The 20,935-nt window shown below is 36.1% G+C and overlaps 1 protein-coding gene across 1 annotated transcript in view; it reads right to left on the minus strand.

The window, feature by feature from the left end:
* Positions 1-20,935, minus strand: part of LOC145269490 (mediator of RNA polymerase II transcription subunit 13-like) — a 292,786-nt gene that overhangs the window by 85,499 nt on the left and 186,352 nt on the right. The window contains exons 7-9 of the mRNA XM_080125217.1: positions 8,782-9,127; positions 5,753-5,836; positions 1,225-2,235 (exon numbers count right to left, since the gene is read on the minus strand). Coding sequence (XP_079981343.1) covers positions 1,225-2,235; positions 5,753-5,836; positions 8,782-9,127 — 1,441 coding nt within the window. The remainder of the gene's footprint in view (positions 1-1,224; positions 2,236-5,752; positions 5,837-8,781; positions 9,128-20,935) is intronic.

Genomic DNA, 20,935 nt, shown 5'->3' on the forward strand with positions numbered 1-20,935 from the left:
GTCATCATTATGCTACCTTTTGCTTTCCAATCACACTACCATTCAATTCATACAACCAACAATGGGGATGGGATCATCTATAACACCAGCAGAGCATCCTGTCCCCACCACACACTTGTGCTCCCTTGAGGTATATACCTCCGCAACAAAATCACACTCGTTCACTGTAAAGGTCCCTAAATGCTAGAAAACTTTCTACTCTAATAGTTCCTTCCTTCGGACAGCTAAACTTTTGAATTCCCTTCCTGCTACCTACTTTCCTGACTGTACTGACATGCAGAAGTTTAAATGTGTCATCTTCCCTAAACATGATCCAAAATAGTAGCCTCTTACATCCAAGTGGCAATATGCCTTGTTTGGAGTGAATGTGATGTACGGATTCTGTGATCATCTACTGTGCATTTTTCCCCTCAGCTTAGAAACCACCAAAGTCTAGGCTATTAAGATAGCTTTTTCATTGTTGGCGGAAACTCTGTTCCTGTGCAGTTCTAGGAGGTCCACCCTGCCAAGTTGGGTGGTAACACTATGTTATTTGTCGCATCAAATTTAGGAGTTATAAATCTCAGATTTTGTGTCAGGATTTAATAGCTTTCTAATAATAATAATAATCTATATATATAAAAGCGAAAATGTCTGTGTGTATACATTTTTGTGTATGTCCGCCAAAGGCTTTTTTCGCCGGACTTCTCGGTCGGCTCACTCCTTAAAACTTTTTATATGCTGTCTAAATCATATCTACGACTTAAGAACGGGGGTCGCGGCTATCGTTAATTTGCCCGACTTTTACGCACTATTTTCGAGATATTTTTCGTTACGCTTTTCAGTATAAAAAAAAAGTAAATGATGGGGCAGGGGAAACAGAAACTGGCTTGCAGCGCAAAACTAGGTCAAACATCACACGACTTAACTTTGTCGCACCTGTCAATTTCACTTTATAAACATTAATTTAAGACACTTATCATTTCCTCTCCTCTCATGGCCGAAATGGTTAGGTCTCAGGGTTTTTTTTTCCATTTTGTTTCCACCTTCGCGTCAAGGCTTCAGGGTTCAAGCCTACCTTCCTACTAAAACTTTTTTTTTTTTTTACACCTAGAAACACCCCACCCCAACACACACACCTCCAAACACCCGGGCAACACTGGGTAACCCCCGCTAGTAATAAAAATAAATAATAGTGATAAATAAAAATAAATAATAATAATAGGTATATAATAAGAGACTTACCATGAATTTAAACTTTGAAAATCATATAATGAATCTGTGACTAGTGTTTGTTCATCTTCTATTTCATTGGTCGGAAGAACCGGTCGCTTAAGGAGTTTGGATTCTCCGTGCCGTTGTTGAGATTTGAGCCAACAGTTTATATCTATCTCTGTTTTGAAGTCCTGTTGTTGCTGCTGCTGTTGCTGCTGATGATGATGGTGGTGTTGCTGCTGCTGCTGTTGTTGCTGCTGTGGTGGTGGTGGTTGCTGCTGCTGTTGTTGCTGTTGTTGTTGTTGCTGCTGATGATGAGGCTGCTGAACTTGCTGCTGTTGCGGCAAGGCGGCTGGTGATGGCGCAGCCTCCATCTTTGGGCTCGGCTCCTCAGACTTACAATACAAGTCGTTACCATTGAATAGAATGTTCTGAGATTCACCGATAGACGCCGGTTTGCTATTACTTCCGCTGCCACCAGCACCATTTCCCGACGAAGCGCCGCTCCCACCTCCTCCGCTATTATTTCCACCACCTCCATTACCACCTCCTCCTCCCCCTCCACCACCGCCAATATCTTTGTCAGGTCCAGACTTTTGGGGTGGTGGATGTGGACTCAGGGTAGGCATAGCTGGGTCCATGTTTTGATTAATTAAAGGCTGATTACGTGATTCTGGGTCTAATGGGGAAGGCGCTGGGGTGGAAGGGGAGTCTACCCCGCCACTGCCACTAGGCTCCACTGTGTTGTGAAGTTGGGGCAGACCTGGAACCACACCACTAGCACCTGAAGAGGATGAAGAGGAATTGGGTGGGGGTCTGAATGCCGGATTGGGGGGCATCGGGGAAATCATATCTAGCTCAAAATGAAAGAGCTCGTCGTGTGTAGTCCGCCGATGGAAAGCGAGGACGCTTCTTGAGTGCCGAGCCATTTGACGCTCCAACTTTTCTGATTTTTCACCTTTCACGTGTTTGTTGCCGACACACTGCAGTAGACCTTTATTGGCAGTCTGGGTTCCAGACTTTGACTTGGAGTTGCGGTGTCTAAAATAAATGTAGAAAAAAAAACAAAATTAATTTAAGTGGACGAAGATGGTTTTACATTTTACCAGTATTTATTTTTACATGCCAAAATAAGAGCACATAAACTGCAGGAGAATACAATGAAATGGGGTTGTTCATTTTTTTTTTTTAAATCAAGCAAATCATTTGAGCCAGAATGTATTAAGTAATGGCCATACTAGAGAACAAGTTTGCTGTCATCATGTATGTATGTATGTATGTCTGCCTGCCTAAAACTTTTGACAGAGGTGACGGATTTTCACAAGATCGATATAATTTTGAAACTCAACGTCTTAGACAACAAATATCGAAAAATTGGACAGTTTTATACAAGGAGGGGTTGATTTTTTGTGAGCCATATTTGCAATCATTGTATCAGTTGGACTGACTTTGCCTAATTTTAACGTTCCAACCTCCTAGTTGCGTCATGGTGTAGCAGTAAGACGTCAGATTTTTTTTCACTTTCTTTTCCACCTTTACGTCATGGGTTCAACCCTGCCTGCCTACTACCACTTTTTCTTTTGCTGAACACACATCTCCAAACACCCGGGCAATGCCGGGCATCCAGGCGAGTTAATTATAAAATTTTGATATAATATTATTTGAATTATTCGGAGCACTGTTTTTATCTTGACTGCTGTTATCACATTTTAACCAATGTAACCTATTACCTTCCTCAGATGTATTTTGTCATACTCGGGAATCTGTACAAAATTTTGAATGGAATCCTGTTTAATACATAGGGGTGGCTTATTCTTGTTCTGTCAACTATGAATGAATAGAAGTCTTAAGTAATTCATAATTGTATTTTTAGTAGTGCCGCCCGCACTCAGGATTGAATCTTCAACTGCCAAAAGATTATCACTTTTAGAACTGATCATTACTGAGCACTTTCATCTGCAATGGATGATTTTAGTTTGAATTTTTGGAGGCATAAACCTATTCTTAAATGTGTGGTCTTACTTAATGATGGGTGATTCTAATATTTTTTCCAGATTCTGATACAATCACCGATTCTGATCTATCAGAATTGAAAATTTTTTAGCCTAATTTCCGATTCCAAAAAGATTCTTTTAATTTTTTTTTTCTTGACTATAAAAAAATGAAACCGACACAAATTTATTCATTTATTAAAAGTTGTTCATTTACAACATAAGACAGAGCCACAGAATAGGTTATAAATCCCATTTCCAGATTTAACATTGATGAACATTTTTGCAAAACATTAAATCTCTAATTAAATGTTTAGAAATTTTAGAAGAATCGGAAGCACTAATTTAAAACAGAATCGGTAGTTATCTCGGAATCAAGGGAAAAATTTTGCAACCATCCCTTCTGTAGTAGAAACGTTGCAAGAGTAATGCTCAAGATGAGAATAGCTGTATGAATAAATACTTCAAAGTGCAGTATCTGTTCTTTCTTAACAGACCATCCTCCCAGGCATTCTCTTCTTTCCAAGATGGTGATGAGTTTATTACGTTTCATTTTCACACTTTAGAGGAATGAATTTATCATTTATCTGCCTTCCTCATCCATGAGAAGGATGACCAGTTCAACCAAACTTTTTTTTTTTTAACACTGGTGGAGTGTGTATGTGTGTGTGTGTGTGGGGGGGGGGGGGATTTTCAAATCTCAACTGACCTTATGCTTAAAATTGTCCCTATAAGAGACAAATAATCACGATTTTGTATGTCATTAATGGAGAAAAATAATACAAAATATCAACCCTAAAATTATTCTATGTAATACAGAAACCTCAATTACTATCTATTGACCGCTGTTCGGTTTAGTCGGCTCCAGCGGCAACCTTCTTTATCCGAGGTTAAGACATTTACTCTTGGACTCTCTTGGTGATCTCCACATGCTGGACTCTGACTAACCCCTCATCTACTACTAAGTCTCTTAAATATATTAACTCTTGATAAAAATTTAAAATGTTCCGTTTTCCTCCGAGTCACCCTGAACTAATCACCAGAACTGGTAACATCCATTTTCTTTTTTCCTCACCTTATCGCTATCTGGTCATTCAGAAACTAATAACTAGGGCTGTGACAACAGCATATTCTTTTCATTGTTTTGACTCTTGAGTATATATCCGTTAATATCTTATGTTTTTATATAGACGGATATGGTTCTCGATTGATTGACTGTGTCTAACTGTGTCGGATATATACCAGAGAGTCAAAAGAATGAAAAGAATATTCTGTTGTCACAGCCCTACTAATAACCAACTGTCAGGGTCCCATTCCATCTGATGAGTTCAATAAATTTTGCTGGCAGTTTCCCTATCACCGTTTACTTATCTGACTTCCTTGTCATTTCTTGGCAATCCAGACTGTGTGAGGAAGGCATGATCCATATTATGACAAAAAACACATCCTAAATGGAAAATTTAGAAAGGAAAAAATAGCATGTATTTTCTTTTAACATATCCACTATATTGCAGGCAGGATAGCATCTTCCTGTTGTCGGATCTATGGCACAACTTCAAAGGTCAGCAATAACCAAGATCTTTCTGATTATCTCTCTTCTGAGTGTGAGCACGTGGTGCAATGGGGAAAAGGGTGGCTGGTTAATTCCATTGCAGCTAAAACCAAGCTTCTCTCTTTTCATCATAATTGCTTTGACCCCCCCCCCCATCAGGCCCCAATTGAAATGAATGGCCCTCGTCTTAGGGGAGCATCATATCTTGACAAGCTACTGAAACTGACCTTCACTCCTGATCTGAAATGGAACACCCGAGTCAAATCTGTTACCAAGACCGCTGGGAAAACGCTTGGATTATTCTACCGCTCCAGTACATATCTCACCGCAGATGCAATCCTCTATCTGCATAAGAGCCAAGTACGTACTAAAATGGAGTACTGTTATCACATCTGAGCAGGAGCTGCTCGGCATGTTCTATCCTGCCTTTATAGAGTTCAAAATCAGCTTTGAAACCTAGTAGGCGATGCCCTTTTCTCTTCCCTGCAACCTTTTTCTCCACAGAAGAGATGTTGCGAGCCTGTCTCTGCTCTATTGTTATTTTCATGGCAAGTGGTTGTCTGAGCTCCAAATTATGGACACATCCCCACCTCTGTCAAACTTCCACAAAAAACAGTAAACTAACTACAATCACTATCAACAATTTCAAATGCAGATTCCATGAACAAAGTTTATTTCTTAGAACTCCCCACCTGTAGAACACTGTTCCACTGACCTGCTTCCCGGCTGACTACAATATTGTAGCCTTTAAATCCAAGATAAACAAGTTGTTGTTGAACTGTCCCCTTAAATAATCAAATTCTACCAACGATTACTACATTAACACCTTAACATTCATTAACCCTTATCCTCGAATGGCCTTCAGGCCTTGATAAGTAGTGACATGTTTTCTACAAGTTAATTACTTCTTGAGCAAAGATTGTTGTAATCTCTAGTCACTTGATCGATTTAAAGGTAACATTACACAAAGTTTTTTTTTTTTTTTTTAAAAGATACTGTTGCTGCTGTAACTTACCTAATGCAATTACAAGTCACTTTTACAGTAGGATCACCAAAATCCCACGTAAGTAACATGTCCTCCGGAGAAAGGTCAGCATTTCTGGAAGGAAGTAAAAAAGAAAGAAAATTAAAAAAATAAAATAAAATAATAATTTAGCATGAAAAATATTATAAAATATATCTACATAATATTCTGCTCACTCGTTACTTCGTTAGTCTGCACATTACACTTGAAAAAAGGCCAAGTCTGCAAAATTTGGCTTTAAAAAGGCTAATCTAGCAACCCTTGACAAAAATATGAGTAACCTTCTTTGATATAGCCTCGTTTTCGAATATCATAATAATAATAATGTATGATCATTGTTGTCCCTATTTACTATGCCTCCCCACGGGACAGAGTTAGACACTAGGGTCGTTTTTTAACGTGGAGAAAAGGTACAAAAATAAAAAATTGTCTCAGTCGTGAAGGACTGATCCTCCACCGAAAAACAAGAAACGGAAGTGCAGCATCTGAAGAACAGATACTACACTTTGATCTTGACCAAAAAGCCAAGTTCAGATTTGTAATTCCGACATGCAGCAGTTCTTCATCGAAGTCAGTCAGCGAAACATTACATAAAGGGAACATTCAAAAGAAACAGGGCAACAAAAACGTCTGTTAAGAGGTACAGGATTGAAAGAATAAATTAAAGATTTTTTTCTTAGAATGTGATTTTATTATTTGTATTAAACTATGTAGAACAATATTACTTTCTGAATATTTATTAGTACTTATCAATTTATCTCAATGTCTTTTCTAAAATTTTTGGGCTCATCTAATTTTAAAAATTAATAAAATAGATAAACTGTCGGCAACCAGTTTTGATGTTCAAGGATCATTACTAAACTGGACATGGGAAAGAAATGCGCAGAAATTGGAAAGGGAAGACGATGCAAGTGATAAGCTTGTCACAGGATAAGCAAGTTTACTTTTTGTATAAGAATCTTGTAAATTTTTTCGTGACAAAATGAATAAAAATAACATACATTTGAGAAAAAAGAAAAAGAAAATGCATGGTTCATTAAATTAATTGTGATTGAATTATGTCTGCATAAAGCATCAACTATATATATATATATATATATATATATATATATATATGAATAAAAAAGAATGCGAAAAGTATAAAAGCTTATAACTTTTCTTTATTCGTTTTTAATTGGTGACGTGCAGAAATACAAAATAATAATATGAAAAAAAATTAAAAAACTTTTTTCATAAGTACATAATTTTCGACCGATCCTTCAGTCTTCAACGGTGTAGTGAAAGTATGAGGATGCACGGGGAAAAGGGGAATGGAAAAGGAAGGAAGGTAGAGGAGGAGGAGAAGAAGGAGGTATAGCCAATGAGAAGGTGTCACGTCAGTCTTAAATATATAAACATATAAGTACGCACATACACACAGTACATATATACATACAAACGAAAAATTAAAAATTAAACAGTAAATAAAAATGAGAAACGCGTCTTAATATATATATAAAAACTATCCATTTATTTAGTGTTTCCTTTTTAAAATTAAATATGTTTTTAACTCTTTTTCAAAGTGTTTTTCAACATGTTTTATTAATTACTTGTTCTTATATATATATATATATATATATATATATCATGCCAGGAGGCGATGAAAAGAAATCAAATAAAGTGCTCGATCGCGACTGTAAGAGCTGAAAATACAAATATTTATTTAAAAACTTTATATACATATTCCGAAAGTGAACCAGTGATTTTAGTGTGAAATCAAATCAATACAGCTCATCAGCGACTTTTAAAAAGCGAAACAACGCGAAAATAAACAAACAGAAAAACACTGGTTAACGGACGGTGTCTTTGCTCAGAGTTCCTGTTGTAAAGATAGACTTTAGTAACCAACGTTAAGAGATTCTGTTTACGGAAGGAAGGAAGGGATGCTAAATATACATATGTGTGCGCACACACACACACGCCCTACATTACCCTTCCTTCCGTAAACAGAATCTCTTAGCATCGGTTACTAAGGTCTATCTTTACAACAGGAACTCTGAGCAAAGACACCGTTAACCAGTGTTTATTTATTTTCGCGTTGTTTCGCTTTTTAAAAGTCGCTGATGAGCTGTATTGATTTCATTCAGCCACAAATGGCTGATTCGATACAATGAAACCATTGGTTTGCCTTTGTAAAATGTATATATATAGTTTTTAAATAATATATTATTATTTAGCTCTTAATCATAGATCACTGTCTGACTGACGTAAAGAACATTTAAAAATTAAAATGTTTAAATTCAATGTTATTTCACGTGGTTAATGATAGCCAAATGGATAGTTTTTGCTAATCGAGCCAGAGATGGCTTGTGTTGCCGAGTTCAAATCTGTCTACTGGTGTTAATCGTGATAACCTGCACTGTAGATTCCCAAAAGGATGAAACACTAATGTCTGTAGATATTTATTATAGTAGTAGTAAAAAAAAAAAAAAAAAATTATATATTATTATTATTATTATTCATCCCAAAACAAGACAGTGTGACTTGAACATAAGGGGCTACTATTTGGAATCATATTTACAGGGACGTTTAAGGAGTTGAGCTGCGAGATGTCTGTTCACACTTGAACTTCTGCATGGCCGTACACTTAGGGAAGCAGAGAACTTTGAAATTCAAATGTCAAGTCGTTCAAAGGAAGAAACTGTTAGAGTAGAAGGCTTTATGGCATCAGTGTAGGGGTGGGATTTTGCTGCTTGTCAAATTAATCGGGGGGGGGGTATTAATGTCAAGAGGGTACAAGAGCAACAAGTTCATCAGAACGTTTCATTAAAATACTTGTAAAACAGGCAGAGGGATGCAACATTTTGGTGATGGGACAGGGGTTGGAGTTTGGTTGATAGTGCAGGAAATATTAGGTTGGAAAGTCTTTTTTGGACCCTATCTAAGCGTGAGAGACTAGTGACAGATGCACCAACCCAAATGCAGCAACAATACTTCATACATTGATGAATGGTGGCTTTGTAGAGATATGATATACTCACCGTTTGCTCATTCCTGCCATAGTGACACTATCTTGAGCTACTTTCTCCAATATTCTGAAGACTAGGGTGTCAGCAGTTTGGTCATGGAGCCCAATGCACGGCTCCACAGGTCCCGTGGCATATGATAATGTTGGACACAGCTTGAGAGTGCTTCCCGGAAGAAGCTGAGGCTCCCCTGGCGACGTTGGTGGGGTGAGGGGCCCATTTGGAATGACAGGGTGCGGACAAGGGGGCCGTTGAATCTGGGGTACTGGTGCTGTAGCTAGAGTAGATGTGGCAACTGTAAGGGTAGGTTCCTCCTCACATGTGAAGATGAAGGCTGATGGATAACGCATCCGCGTGCCAGCTGAAACGACAAAAAAAAACAAAAAAAAAACGCATAAGCAATGCAATCATTACAGATTCAGTGGGAGGGAGAGAGTGAGGCAAAAAAAATATTGAAGAATTTTATTTTTTTTCTTCACAAGAAAAATATTCTATTTCACTTCTATTTTATTATTGGCCAAAATAATATAACATACTTTCTGTTGTTCTTACAACAGTCAAAATGCGTTTCGTAACATTTGGATGCCATAACTTGAACTGACATGGTCAAAATAATCTGTTTTCTATTTGTGATAATATAGCAACCGATTTCACAAAAACAATTGAACGCGTTCCGAGGAAAGATCAGGAGTTGACATTTTTTTTTGCAAGAGTCATTTTTTTCTTTTTCTTAACTCCATTTTTAAACTATTCATACAAGTTAAAAATTACATCTTGTGGTTATAGTCAGCTAATATACTTCCTAACTTCCAGCCTAGCTGCTACCGGAAGCGGTGACAAGGCAAATCAGTTTCTTCACTTTTATTGTTCTTCAGTATTTCTATTGTGAAGTGATTTGGAGGGGGGGGGGGTAGATTACCTGTCACCTAATATGTGAGTGAATGCTGACGAAACTGAACAGGATATTTTTGTAGACTGCCCTTTTTGGCGAGACAGCTGAATTTTTATAAAACATCTGTCTAACCATGCCTTCATGACATACAAATCTAACCTTTAGACTTACGATCAAAGTGCACTATCTGTTGCGTCTTAAGAGACGATCTTTCCAGGTATTCTCTTTTTTCAAAAGTGGTGATTTAGTTTATTGCCTTCTCATTTTGGAGTTTTTTTTTTTTTTTTTAATTTCTTTTTTGGTGCAGGTGGAGTGAAGAGGGGGCGACTTATTTCAACTGATCTTTTGAAGAACTGTTAGAAAGTTAAAAAACAAAATAAATAAAAAAATAAGTTAATTTATATAAACACCTTAATTTTATTGAATCTAAAATATGAAATAAAAAAATTAATCTAAAATGAATAGCTGACTTATTTGCTGTTAATTTTTAACGTATTTCTAAACAGAATTAATGTAAAAAAAAAAATATATATATACATAGTTTATTTAAATATATTTTGTTTTAAATTTTGTCAAACAAGTTTTTTTTTTTACATTACAATTTAACTTTTTGAAAAGAATATATATATATATTTTAATTTGAAAAAAAAAAAAAAAAAAAAAAAAAATCAGTTCATTGTGAATTCCGTCATTTCATCCGTCGGCTAAAATGTCCGCCTAGCAAATCAAAGATCGGACCGCATTTATTATATAAAGTCTTTTTTTCTTTTCTTTTTTTTAAACCTCGTTTATTTCTTTATTTTATTATACAATTTATTCTGAAATCTTATGTTAGTAAGTAAAAGGGAGAAAAAAAAATCTATTAAAAAAAAAAATGTATGAGAAGAAAATGATTTTGAAACTAATCTAATTTAAGATAGACAATCTATCACATGAACGGCCCAATTTGTTTCGATTGCACTTTTTATGTGTCACAATGTCTTCATATCGATTTGATATTTCTTCGATACATTAATAAACACACGTGTTTTTCAAATGAATAATTAAATAAAAAAATATTTAAAAAATATATTTATATATAAATTCAAAATCAGCATTAATCAAAAAATAGAAATGAACTCGTCGGTAGATTACAATGGATTATTCCTTATTTGATGTAAATAAATGCAATTGAAAAATAAATAAACAAAAAAGTAAAATTAATATACTGATAAAATGTAAAATAATTATTGTAAATATTTAATTAGTAGTAAGTTTATTTATCGATTAAATAAAAAAAAAAAATAGTCACGATATATTATTTCAGTTTTATTAAATTTAAGATTTTCTGGTGTTTTTGTCTCATAAAAACATGTCCGCCTTGCGTCCGGATGTGCAGTGCATTATGGGAAGAGAGTGAGTGACAAAATGGCCGACCAGAGAATCGCATGGCTCAAGATTTACCTCGTTCAAAGCTTTTACGACACGTAAAAGCACGCCCTTTTAAAAATATCTCTATTAAATAATAAATCTGATTAGAACTTTCCTTTACGAAACAATTCCAACAGTTTAACGTTTGTCTTCTTTCTCCAAAATAGTAATTATATGTCATTTTCAAGCACACCCTACAAAATTGCTCGATTGAAGAAAAAAAAAAAACGAAGAAATAAACTACGTCGGCAAAATTCGATTGGCTTGTATTTATTTTTTTAAACATTTACTTTGGAAAAATAAATATATTTGAGCAGTCTATTCAACTTTTTTTTTTTTTTTTTTAAACAAAGTACTTTAATTAAAAAATGTTATGATTTTAACTTTTTGAAAGTTTGTTTCCAAACCTTATTGCTAAAGTTAAATAAATCCAAATAAGTCGCTTTTTAAATAAAATGGTTAACAATTAGGTTTAAATTAAAAAAAATAATTTAAATAAACTTAATTTCGTAAAACTGTAGGTGAACGAAAAAAGGGGGAATAACTGTGTGTCGACGTAATAGTAGTTGAAGTAGAGTTAAATAACGAAAATAAGCTGACTATATAGTTGAATGTTACACACAGAGAAAGGGTAAGAACTTACTCTAAAAAAATAAAATAAATCAAGATTCATTGTTAAAAACTGTTGATCATGAAAAGTTAAGTGAAAATGCTTTACACGCGAGTGTGTGTGCATGTCTGTATTTGATAAAAGCAAGCATTTTCCTCTTTTTAGGAGGAGGAGGAGGAGGAGCAGGCAAAGGGAGGGGGCGTTTTTTTTTGTTTTTTTTTTAATGATCGACTCGTTCGGACATAACATTGATACAACGGTTCTTTGATAGCACAGAGACGCGGTCAAAATCCAGGTTTTTCCTTTAGGAGAACCATTGAATAGCAATAACTGAAGTTTTGAAGAGAGAAGAAAATATAACTTTAAACAAAAGTAAATTACAAATTTCAAACTGACGCGAAGTAAGTACTAAGTAAACACACGCCGACAATCTTTCTATTTATTAATATGGCCGACTTGTTTACTATATAGTGACCGCTCAAATTTTGAAAGTACTTTTGAAGCCTTTACACTATCGACTAGTGTTAAAAAGTCTGGGTTTTAAGGTTGACTTAAAGGTAGAATTAAAAATATGATTCATTTTGTGTTTCAAAACCAAGAAAGTTGAAACACGAAATTTTCATGAGGCCCTGTCATAAAATATAAGAATCAATAGAAACAATATTGACTTTTATCATTATATAGGATGAAGAAAGGGATTTTTTTTTCTTTTTTGTGACGATGCCAAAACAATTTTATCAAGAACGAGAAGGACGTCGAATTGTCTAGGGCGGATGGGAGGGAGGGTAGTTCTGGTTTGTCATGCTGATGGCGTCATTAGGTGCCACGAAGGGGTGTGGATAGGTGGAGAAAGAGAGAAGAAATGGAATCAGAGAAGAAAGAAAACGATGGGAAAGATAGAAGAGGTGGCAGTATTTTCCCGTGACCCATTTTTTATTTTCACCGTCAGGATTGAACGAAGAAGCGGCAACGGATTCTTTTTTTTTTTTTTTTCCATTTTAGTAAACGCCCCCCACCCCTCACCTTTCGCTAGTTTTTATTTTTTGTATTTCCTTTTACAAATTAAAAAAAAAAAAAACGGAATCGGAATTATGTAGTTTGATTCTAACTTTTTCCAAGTGAAAACAACAACAAATTAGACACGGGCGGAACTTGTTCGCTTTTGATGCTGTTATATAATTCCGGTTATTAAGCTTTGTCGCGAAAACATATAGAATCCTTTATAGTCGAAAAAAAATTATGTTATCGTCTTTATTCGGCTTAGGATTCAGATGACTTATGTTATTGTCAACACAAATTAGACTGAAATAAATCAGATATCTAAATAAAATTTAAGTTACAGAAACTGAGCGCCCCCCATCCATTAAGTATAACCGGGTTCCGTTTCGTTGTCTAAAGAACAGTTTTTTTTGTTTTTTTTATCGAATTTAATATATATATGTCAATCTTATTGATTTCTTAGGTCAAGGGGTAAATAGCTAGTGGGAGGAATAGAGAGAGGGATCATCGGCAAGAGAGAAAAGAGAAACGGCAGAATTATGTGTGTGTGTGTGTGGGGGGGGTAGTTGATGAGTCGACAAACGGCTAAAAAGCGTGAACGGAGCCGGACGAAGGCAAACGAGAGATAGAGAGAAGGGCTTGGGCTGTTGTTCTTGTTGAAGCCAATGGCTGGAGATGTGTATATACAACAGCTACTGTGTGTACATCAATTGTTGTGGCTTACAATTATTAGCCAGATCATGGTTAACCGAACTGTCATCATTGCAACTAAACACAAACGGGCTGGCAAATTGGTCCAGCCTGAGGGATGAGGAGGGGAAGAAGATTAGGGGAAAAAAAAAAAAAAAAAACGCGGGACTAAAGTTATTTCTTCTTATTCCTTTTAACCCGCCTTTTTGTTTTTTTTTTAACAAAAAGAAATTTTAAATTAATATCGACTTAACGGTATCAAAAAGAGCATTTAACACCAAGAACGGTTAACATAGGGGTTTGACGGACCAACACGACGAATTGTCCTCACCCACCTCTAAGAAATGTTTAATTCTTCGAAATTCTATCGATTAAGCATCAATTTTTCACATGAAAAAACTTTTCTTTTAATTACTTTCTAGCAGAGGAGGAGGTTTCATTCTTCGAAATAAGTTATTTATAAAAATATTCTCTGTTCAGTTCTTAAAAAAAAAAAAAAAAAAAATCACGTATAAAGTTTTTTTTTTCATGTAAACTGAACCCACCTCCAAAAATTGGACAATCTGAAGTTGTTAGTGTTAAACAAATTAATATAGAAGTGTTTGAACCCCCCCCTTACCGCCAAAAAAGAAATTAAGTCCAAGTGTTCTCATTTTCAATTGGACACAATCTAAAAATTGAGCAATCGAAAAAAAAATAATAAAAAAATCAAAGAATGGTATGCTTAATTGATTTGATTATAATCCTGATTCGAAGATATATAGCAAGTTATAAAATATACATGGCGATTAAGCTACACAGAATATTCTGCGTTTCATCCACTCTAGGATTCTTCAGGCTTATGCCTAGAGTGGATGAAACGCGGAATATTCTGTGTAGCTTAATCGCCATATATATTTTATAACTTACTAACTAGCTCTACCTACGTATCGAGCACTGTTGAAGTACGCATAAATTTATACTTTCGTATATTAATTATGTGAGTAAATGAAGTAGTTAGTAATAGTCAGCTAGCCTCTTCCCTAATTTTCTAGGTGGCGCTACCAGAACTAGTGAAAAGGCTAAATAGTTGTTTCGCTTTTTTAGTATTCTGCATTTTGAAACGATTTATTAAAACAAAATATTAAAAAAAAAAAAAAAAAAAAAAAAAAAAGGACATTATTGGTTTTGATCGCAATCTAGCACTCGATGGAGGATTCCACATGAGTAGGGAGTGTCGTGTGATAGACACTGTCAATCTGGAAAGCAATGACAACCAACTTTTTTTTTTTTTTTTTTTTTTACACAGTGATCACCACTTATCAAGGCCCGGAAGCCACTCAGGGATAAGGGTTATTGCAAGTACATCACGTTAGTGAGGAGATTTTATGAAGTGTTTAATTAGGGGGGGGCGGTTCATTAGGAATTTGTTAACATTAGACTTGAAGACATCCAAGTTGTAGTCCGGAGGGAAGCAGGCAGACGAAACAGAGTTCCACAGGCGTGCAGTTCTAAGAAAGAAGCTTTGCTCATGAAATCCGCGTTTTGATTTAGGCACAGATATAGAGTGGGGGAAATTTTCCTTCCTCGACACTTACATGACTACTCAAAATCTGACCAACAACAACATTGTGGTGTACGACAGTTAATGTAGGCCGGAAACCATTCCTGATGCTACTGAAGAGCTAGTTTTGTATTGGTAGTCGCGTTAAAGTTGTTAGTATTCTGATGGTATCAGAAAGAAATGTGTGCAAACGAGGCTACACAAGGCCACACAAAAAGGTACATGGAATGTGCAAAGTCCATTAAACACTGGAAAAACTTGTGGCCAAAGTAGAAAGGCATGATGTGTCTATTCTAGGAGTATCGATCAGTGGAGTAAATAGGGCAATTTAAAATTGGATCCTGGTAGAATTTTACGTACTCCGGAGGAAAGAAAGCAGAGGAATGGGGGTTGGTATATATTTGGCATGGAGTGTGGATAAGGCCTTGTTAGTTGAGAACCTGATCGGTTTTGGCAGTGTAACTACGCGGAAGACCTGCTAACATAAGTGATGTAAACATGTGCCGATTAAGTGAGGAAGATATAGACGATTTCTATGACGCTCTATGGAACATTCTGGTGCTGATGAGGATTTAATACGAAAATCAATTATGGTAATGATAACCGGGCAGTGAATCACTTTAGACTTGGACTTGGAAAAAAAATGAAAGAAGCAGTTGATGACACTATTTGAGCAACACAGAAGATGGCAGTATATGTGGACATCGCCTGCTGAGGGGACGCAAAACCAGATGCTTACTTCCCTTTTTTTTAATTACATTTTCATGCCAAACAAGGCACACTGTCACTTTGATGTAGGGGGCTACTATCAGGAACCTAAGTTGCAGGGGTACTATGTAGCAGCAAGATGTCTGTTCACATTACACTTGAACTTCTGCATGTCAGTACAGTTGGAGAAGCAGGAAACCGGAAGAGAATTCCAAAGTCTTGCAGTTCTGGGGAAGAAACTATTAGAGTAAAAGGCTTCCTTACATCTAGGAATCTCGACTGTGTAGGGGCGAGATTTCGCTGCTTGTTGGGTTTGTCGGGGGTATTTTCGTCGAGGGGGTACAAGGGCTTGTAGTTCGTCAGAGCATCCACCATTAAAATACTTCTAAAACAGACAAAGGGATGCAACATTTCATCAATGGGACAGGGGCTGAAGTTTGGGATGACAGTTCAGGATCTATTAGGTTGGCGACTCTCTTTTGAACCCTGCCCAAGAGCGAGAGACTAGTAGCAGATGCACCAGCCCAAATGTGACAGTAGTACTCCATACATGGGCGAATGGTGGCTTTATAGAGGTACAGGATACTTTAAGGCGTAAGTAACTTTCTAGCACGATAGAGAGAGCCCACCTTCTTTGTAGCAGCCTTAGCAATGATCTTGATGTATCTATTCCAACTCAAATGCTGAAAAGGTGCAGGACATCAATCATCAATGCCAAGACCCTATTAGGATTGTGATATTCATGTGCATCACCATCAAAATAAAAGCCAGCCACGATATGTCGGATATGACTTGAGCAACATATCTGACGAGTAAAGAACTGAGGTCAAGAATTGACATAAGCTGTTGATGAACAAGGTTGAGGAAAAACAACCCTCTGAACCATGGGCTGACAGCAAGACGGCAACATTCCATGCAGCGAAACTTCTGCCTATCAAAAAACAGGAGATGAGGGTGATTGGGATTGCATCGAAAGAGTATTGCACAAAACAGGAAATACAAAGGGCATGCTGCTAAGACAAGAAACGGCATCTGATCGCATATTGTGACAGACTGCACCAAGAGGTAAAGCGTCTGGAGATATAAAAAGATATGCAATGGATGATGAGAAAATTTCTACCCAATATGAGTGTCACAAAGGCCAGCGCACGGCAAGGGAGACTCTTACACAGAACGTAGACATTATTGGCAAGATATCAAGAATATTGTAATATGCCGAGACGAGTAGGTACAACAGAATAATCTTCCGCATAGAATGATGAGCTGGTGTCTCTCTGCCTGAAAGTGGAAAATGCACTCAAGCACTTGAAAAACCAGAAAGTGCTGGGTTGTGACAATGTGCCAGCAGGTTGGTTAGTTGGTTGGTTGGTTGGTTGTTTGTTTTACGGCATAATCAACCCTTTTCAGGTTATTTAATGCCGAATCCAGTGATTTTGACGAAATTTTTTTTTTTATAGAATATTTTTTTTTTCAAGTCATTTTCTATTTAATCAATAGTTGGGACCTTAACAGGTACTCCCAGTCCGGGTCAGAGTGGACCTGGGAGCAACAGCAATTAAAGGGTAGCTCCACACTCCTTAAAGCCTGCAAGCTGGGGCCTCACCATCAGATATAGTTTAAGGTCATATCCAGGACCGAGATGTGCCAGCAGAGATGCTGAAGGCGTTAGTAACGCTAATACATAAGTTATGCATCAAGATAAAGGAATGACTGCCAGACTGAAGACAAACCTTCATAGCATCGATGAAGAAGTGTGCTTTGCAACTGTTCAAACTATCACATTACCATGTTGATTAGTCACTCCAGGTTATAACAAAACTGTTTATGCAGAAGCTGGCAAAAAAAGCTCAGGAGGATTACAAAACAAGATTTAGGCAGGATACATAAAGAACCAACATGACTGATCACATCTCGAATCTGCATCAGTTACTTGAGAAATGCTGGGAGAAGCACCGAAAACTCTTTGTATGCTTTGTGGATGACATCAAAGCCTTTGATAATGCCAGATACGACAAGCTGTAGAAGCTATTGTGAGACCCATGCCACCTCCCTGCTGGAATCCTTGTATAGCAAGTAATCAATGGTTCATCTAGCTTGGAGAACAATGGAGTGGCTTGACATTGAGAGAAGTGTGAGGCAGGGTAGAACAGTCACTGTATGAGTATAAAAAATATTAAATATATGAATTTATAGGTTCATTAATAAAAAGATCCACCGGACCTATTAAAAAACTTTTTTTTACCGGACCTATTATATAACAAAGGAAAATTACTCCAGGAAAATGCCCAATTCGGATCATTACATTGTGATGCGGATTACCCAAAATATAGTTTGGATCATTTTACCACACTGCTTTCAAGGACATTCACTTCGGATTTTACCATGCAATTTGGATGTAAACTTTTATATCCTTTTCTTTAACTTCCCCTTACTCTATGACTTTTAATTACTCAATCAATTTTTAATTGTGATTTTCCATGTCTCACTGACTTTAGCAAATAAGGTGTAAACCATTATAACTATTTGCTAATATTTGCTCCTCTGAAGAGATGGTAGACATCGAAATCCTATAGGATAAGGATATAATATTTCAAATGTATTCTTTGTCTTACATAGAATAATAAAAATCTTTTGATCTGAAACTCAAACATTTCACGTCATAAATTTTAAAATTCATTGAATGACTAAATTTGATTTATTTGCTCTATCTTGTATATCGAGCAATTTTTATTTAGGTGGGATAATACATATAGAATATTACTGCCAATAATATCTTGTAAATCTTATAATTACAGATTTCCATACCAGCTGATTGTTGGATAATTTTATTCTGAAGTTTGCCTTTTTTCTGTTCTTCTTGGCCTTCGGGCCGGGATCAAAGTGTAGTATCTATTCCGGCAGATACTGCAAGCAAAGACCATATGTGGGGGCAACCGCACATATAAGACCTTGGTCAATGTAGGGGCAACCCTTCATACCAATTGTCACTATCCAGCTCCCCGGAGAGCTGGTCCCCATTTCCCCTTCACTCCTCACATTAAAAATCGGCCTTTTGCCTAATTTGCTCGGTGGGGGAGCAAATAAATACCCTGTTGTTCTTGGCCGTCGGGCCAGGATCAAAGTGTAGTATCTGTTCTGCAGATGCTGCACTTAAGATGATTTGTACCAGTCAATGGAGGGGAAAACCTCTATACTGGGACAATTATTATTTTTGGTAACCAGAGTGCCCCCCTTTTTGCCTACTTTTAGGGGAGCTGGTTTTTACCCCACATTAAAAACGGCCTTGTGCCTAATTTGCTTTGGTGGGGAAGCAAATAAATACAATATATACACACACTGTGTTTGAAAATAATGTTTGAATAACAGTAACCAGTTTTGATGGTTATACAGAAGTAGTAACTGAAAAAGCTTTTGCATTTCATTATTAGTGAGTGAGTGAGGAAGGAAGGAAGGAAGGAAGGCTTTGCCCGGGCGTAAAATATGCTTAAATATGATATTTTAACGTCTCCAGATTTCATATATACTAGCGAGGGGTACCCAGCGTTGCCCAGGTGTTTGGAGGTGTGGTAAAAAAAAAAAGAAAAAAAAAAAAGTAAGTATGAGGATCGAACCTGAACCCTTGAGGCAAAGTTGTAAATTAAAGTGTGAAAAAAAAAAAAAAAAAAAGAAAAAAAAAAAAAGAAAAAAAAAAACAACCTGCGACGTTAACCATTGCCCCACCGCGAGATGCTAATGGAAACACGTTTGAATTTATTTAATTACTTGGATTTGGCAGGTGCCCGTTTTAATGAGTTAATGAGGTCAAGTTTGACTGCGGGATAGTATTTACTGCTGAATGCTTTTTTTCCTCGCCCCCAAGATGTTATAGGAAAAGGACTAACCCAAATGCGGCGAGCGAAAAATATTGAATATTTATCTTCCTGAAATCGAGCAAATTAAATAGAGAGGCGAGCTTCGTTGTTAACTGTGAGATATTACGATTTATATGTGATATAAAAAGTTTTTAAAAGTTGTGAAGCGAGCGACCGCTTCTCTGAAAAAAGCCTTTTGTAGACGCACAGAAAAAGCGAACACACATGCATACATACATTTTCGCTTTTATATTTATAGATTATTATAGAGTCGTGATTTCAAAAGTAAAACAAAGTATTTAGGTGCCATCAGCTAGAATCGAAACCGAAACTGTAGCTTTCAAAGCTGGTGACGTTACCATTGTACCAATGTAACACGCATATAAACTGATTAAAAATTAAATATTAAAAATAAACTAAGATGGATGTACAAAATGTATAACCATTGTTTCCACTTGACTCCTTTTTTGACCCCTTAAAAACTATTAACTGGCTAAAAACTCATAAAATAATGGTCCGTAAAAAACTCCCTAATCATTTGAGGTTCCTAGCACAGCTCTGCAACTTTTAGTTTTGAAGAAGATAGAGTTTGAAAATATGGACACAGACAGACATACATATAGTCTTTTATATATTAGATTTATACATAGTAGGGACAAATAGTAAAAAATCTGAACCCTAATTTGCATATCTACTTTTACAGTCTATAATAAATTAATACTTGTAATTTTATTGTCTTATTTATCTCATATCTACAGGGTGGTCAAAAAGTCAGGTAACATTTTAAAGAAAAACGATATTAGCAATACACGTATATTTAAGTACCATACATTGAAATATAAAATGAAACAAACATGAAATATGTTTATCTTGTTAATTGTCGTCCATTTCTCTCTATCCATCGCTGGAAGCGATTAACCACTGATTGTGTAACACGTGTAATCATGTCAGCTGATATCCGCGCAATCTCCTCTTCAATAAATAACTTTAAAGACGCTATTATATCAGGCTTCTTGCCATAAACGCTATCCTTTATATAGCCCCAAAGCCAGAAATCAGGAGGGGTAGTTTATATATTACACTCAAATATTTAAACAAATAATATTAAACGAATAGAGATTATAATGGATCGTATTGTTTTTTCTACCTTTAACATGTTACCTGACTTTTTGACCACCCTGTATATAAATAAAACAGTAGCTGTATGTATTGTGTAAGTCTATGTGTAAATATTTAACTGATGAACTCTTAAACTAGCAATACACACGGATGATAAAACGCTTTGGATAATCATAGATTTCAAGGGAGTTCTGCTAAAATCGTCATATTTTAAAAACCAAAGCACCTTAAGTCCTCGAAATACCACTGTTTTGTTCAGAAATAAATAGACTTTCAAATAAATTGATAAGTAATAATGTACATCATATATTTTAAGAGTTTGAAACAAATAAAGTGATAAAAATGTT

The sequence above is a fragment of the Euprymna scolopes genome, chromosome 45, assembly GCF_053919585.1.
Source record: "Euprymna scolopes isolate OS-2025 chromosome 45, ASM5391958v1, whole genome shotgun sequence".
In the NCBI taxonomy this organism is placed as follows: Eukaryota; Metazoa; Mollusca; class Cephalopoda; order Sepiida; family Sepiolidae; genus Euprymna; species Euprymna scolopes.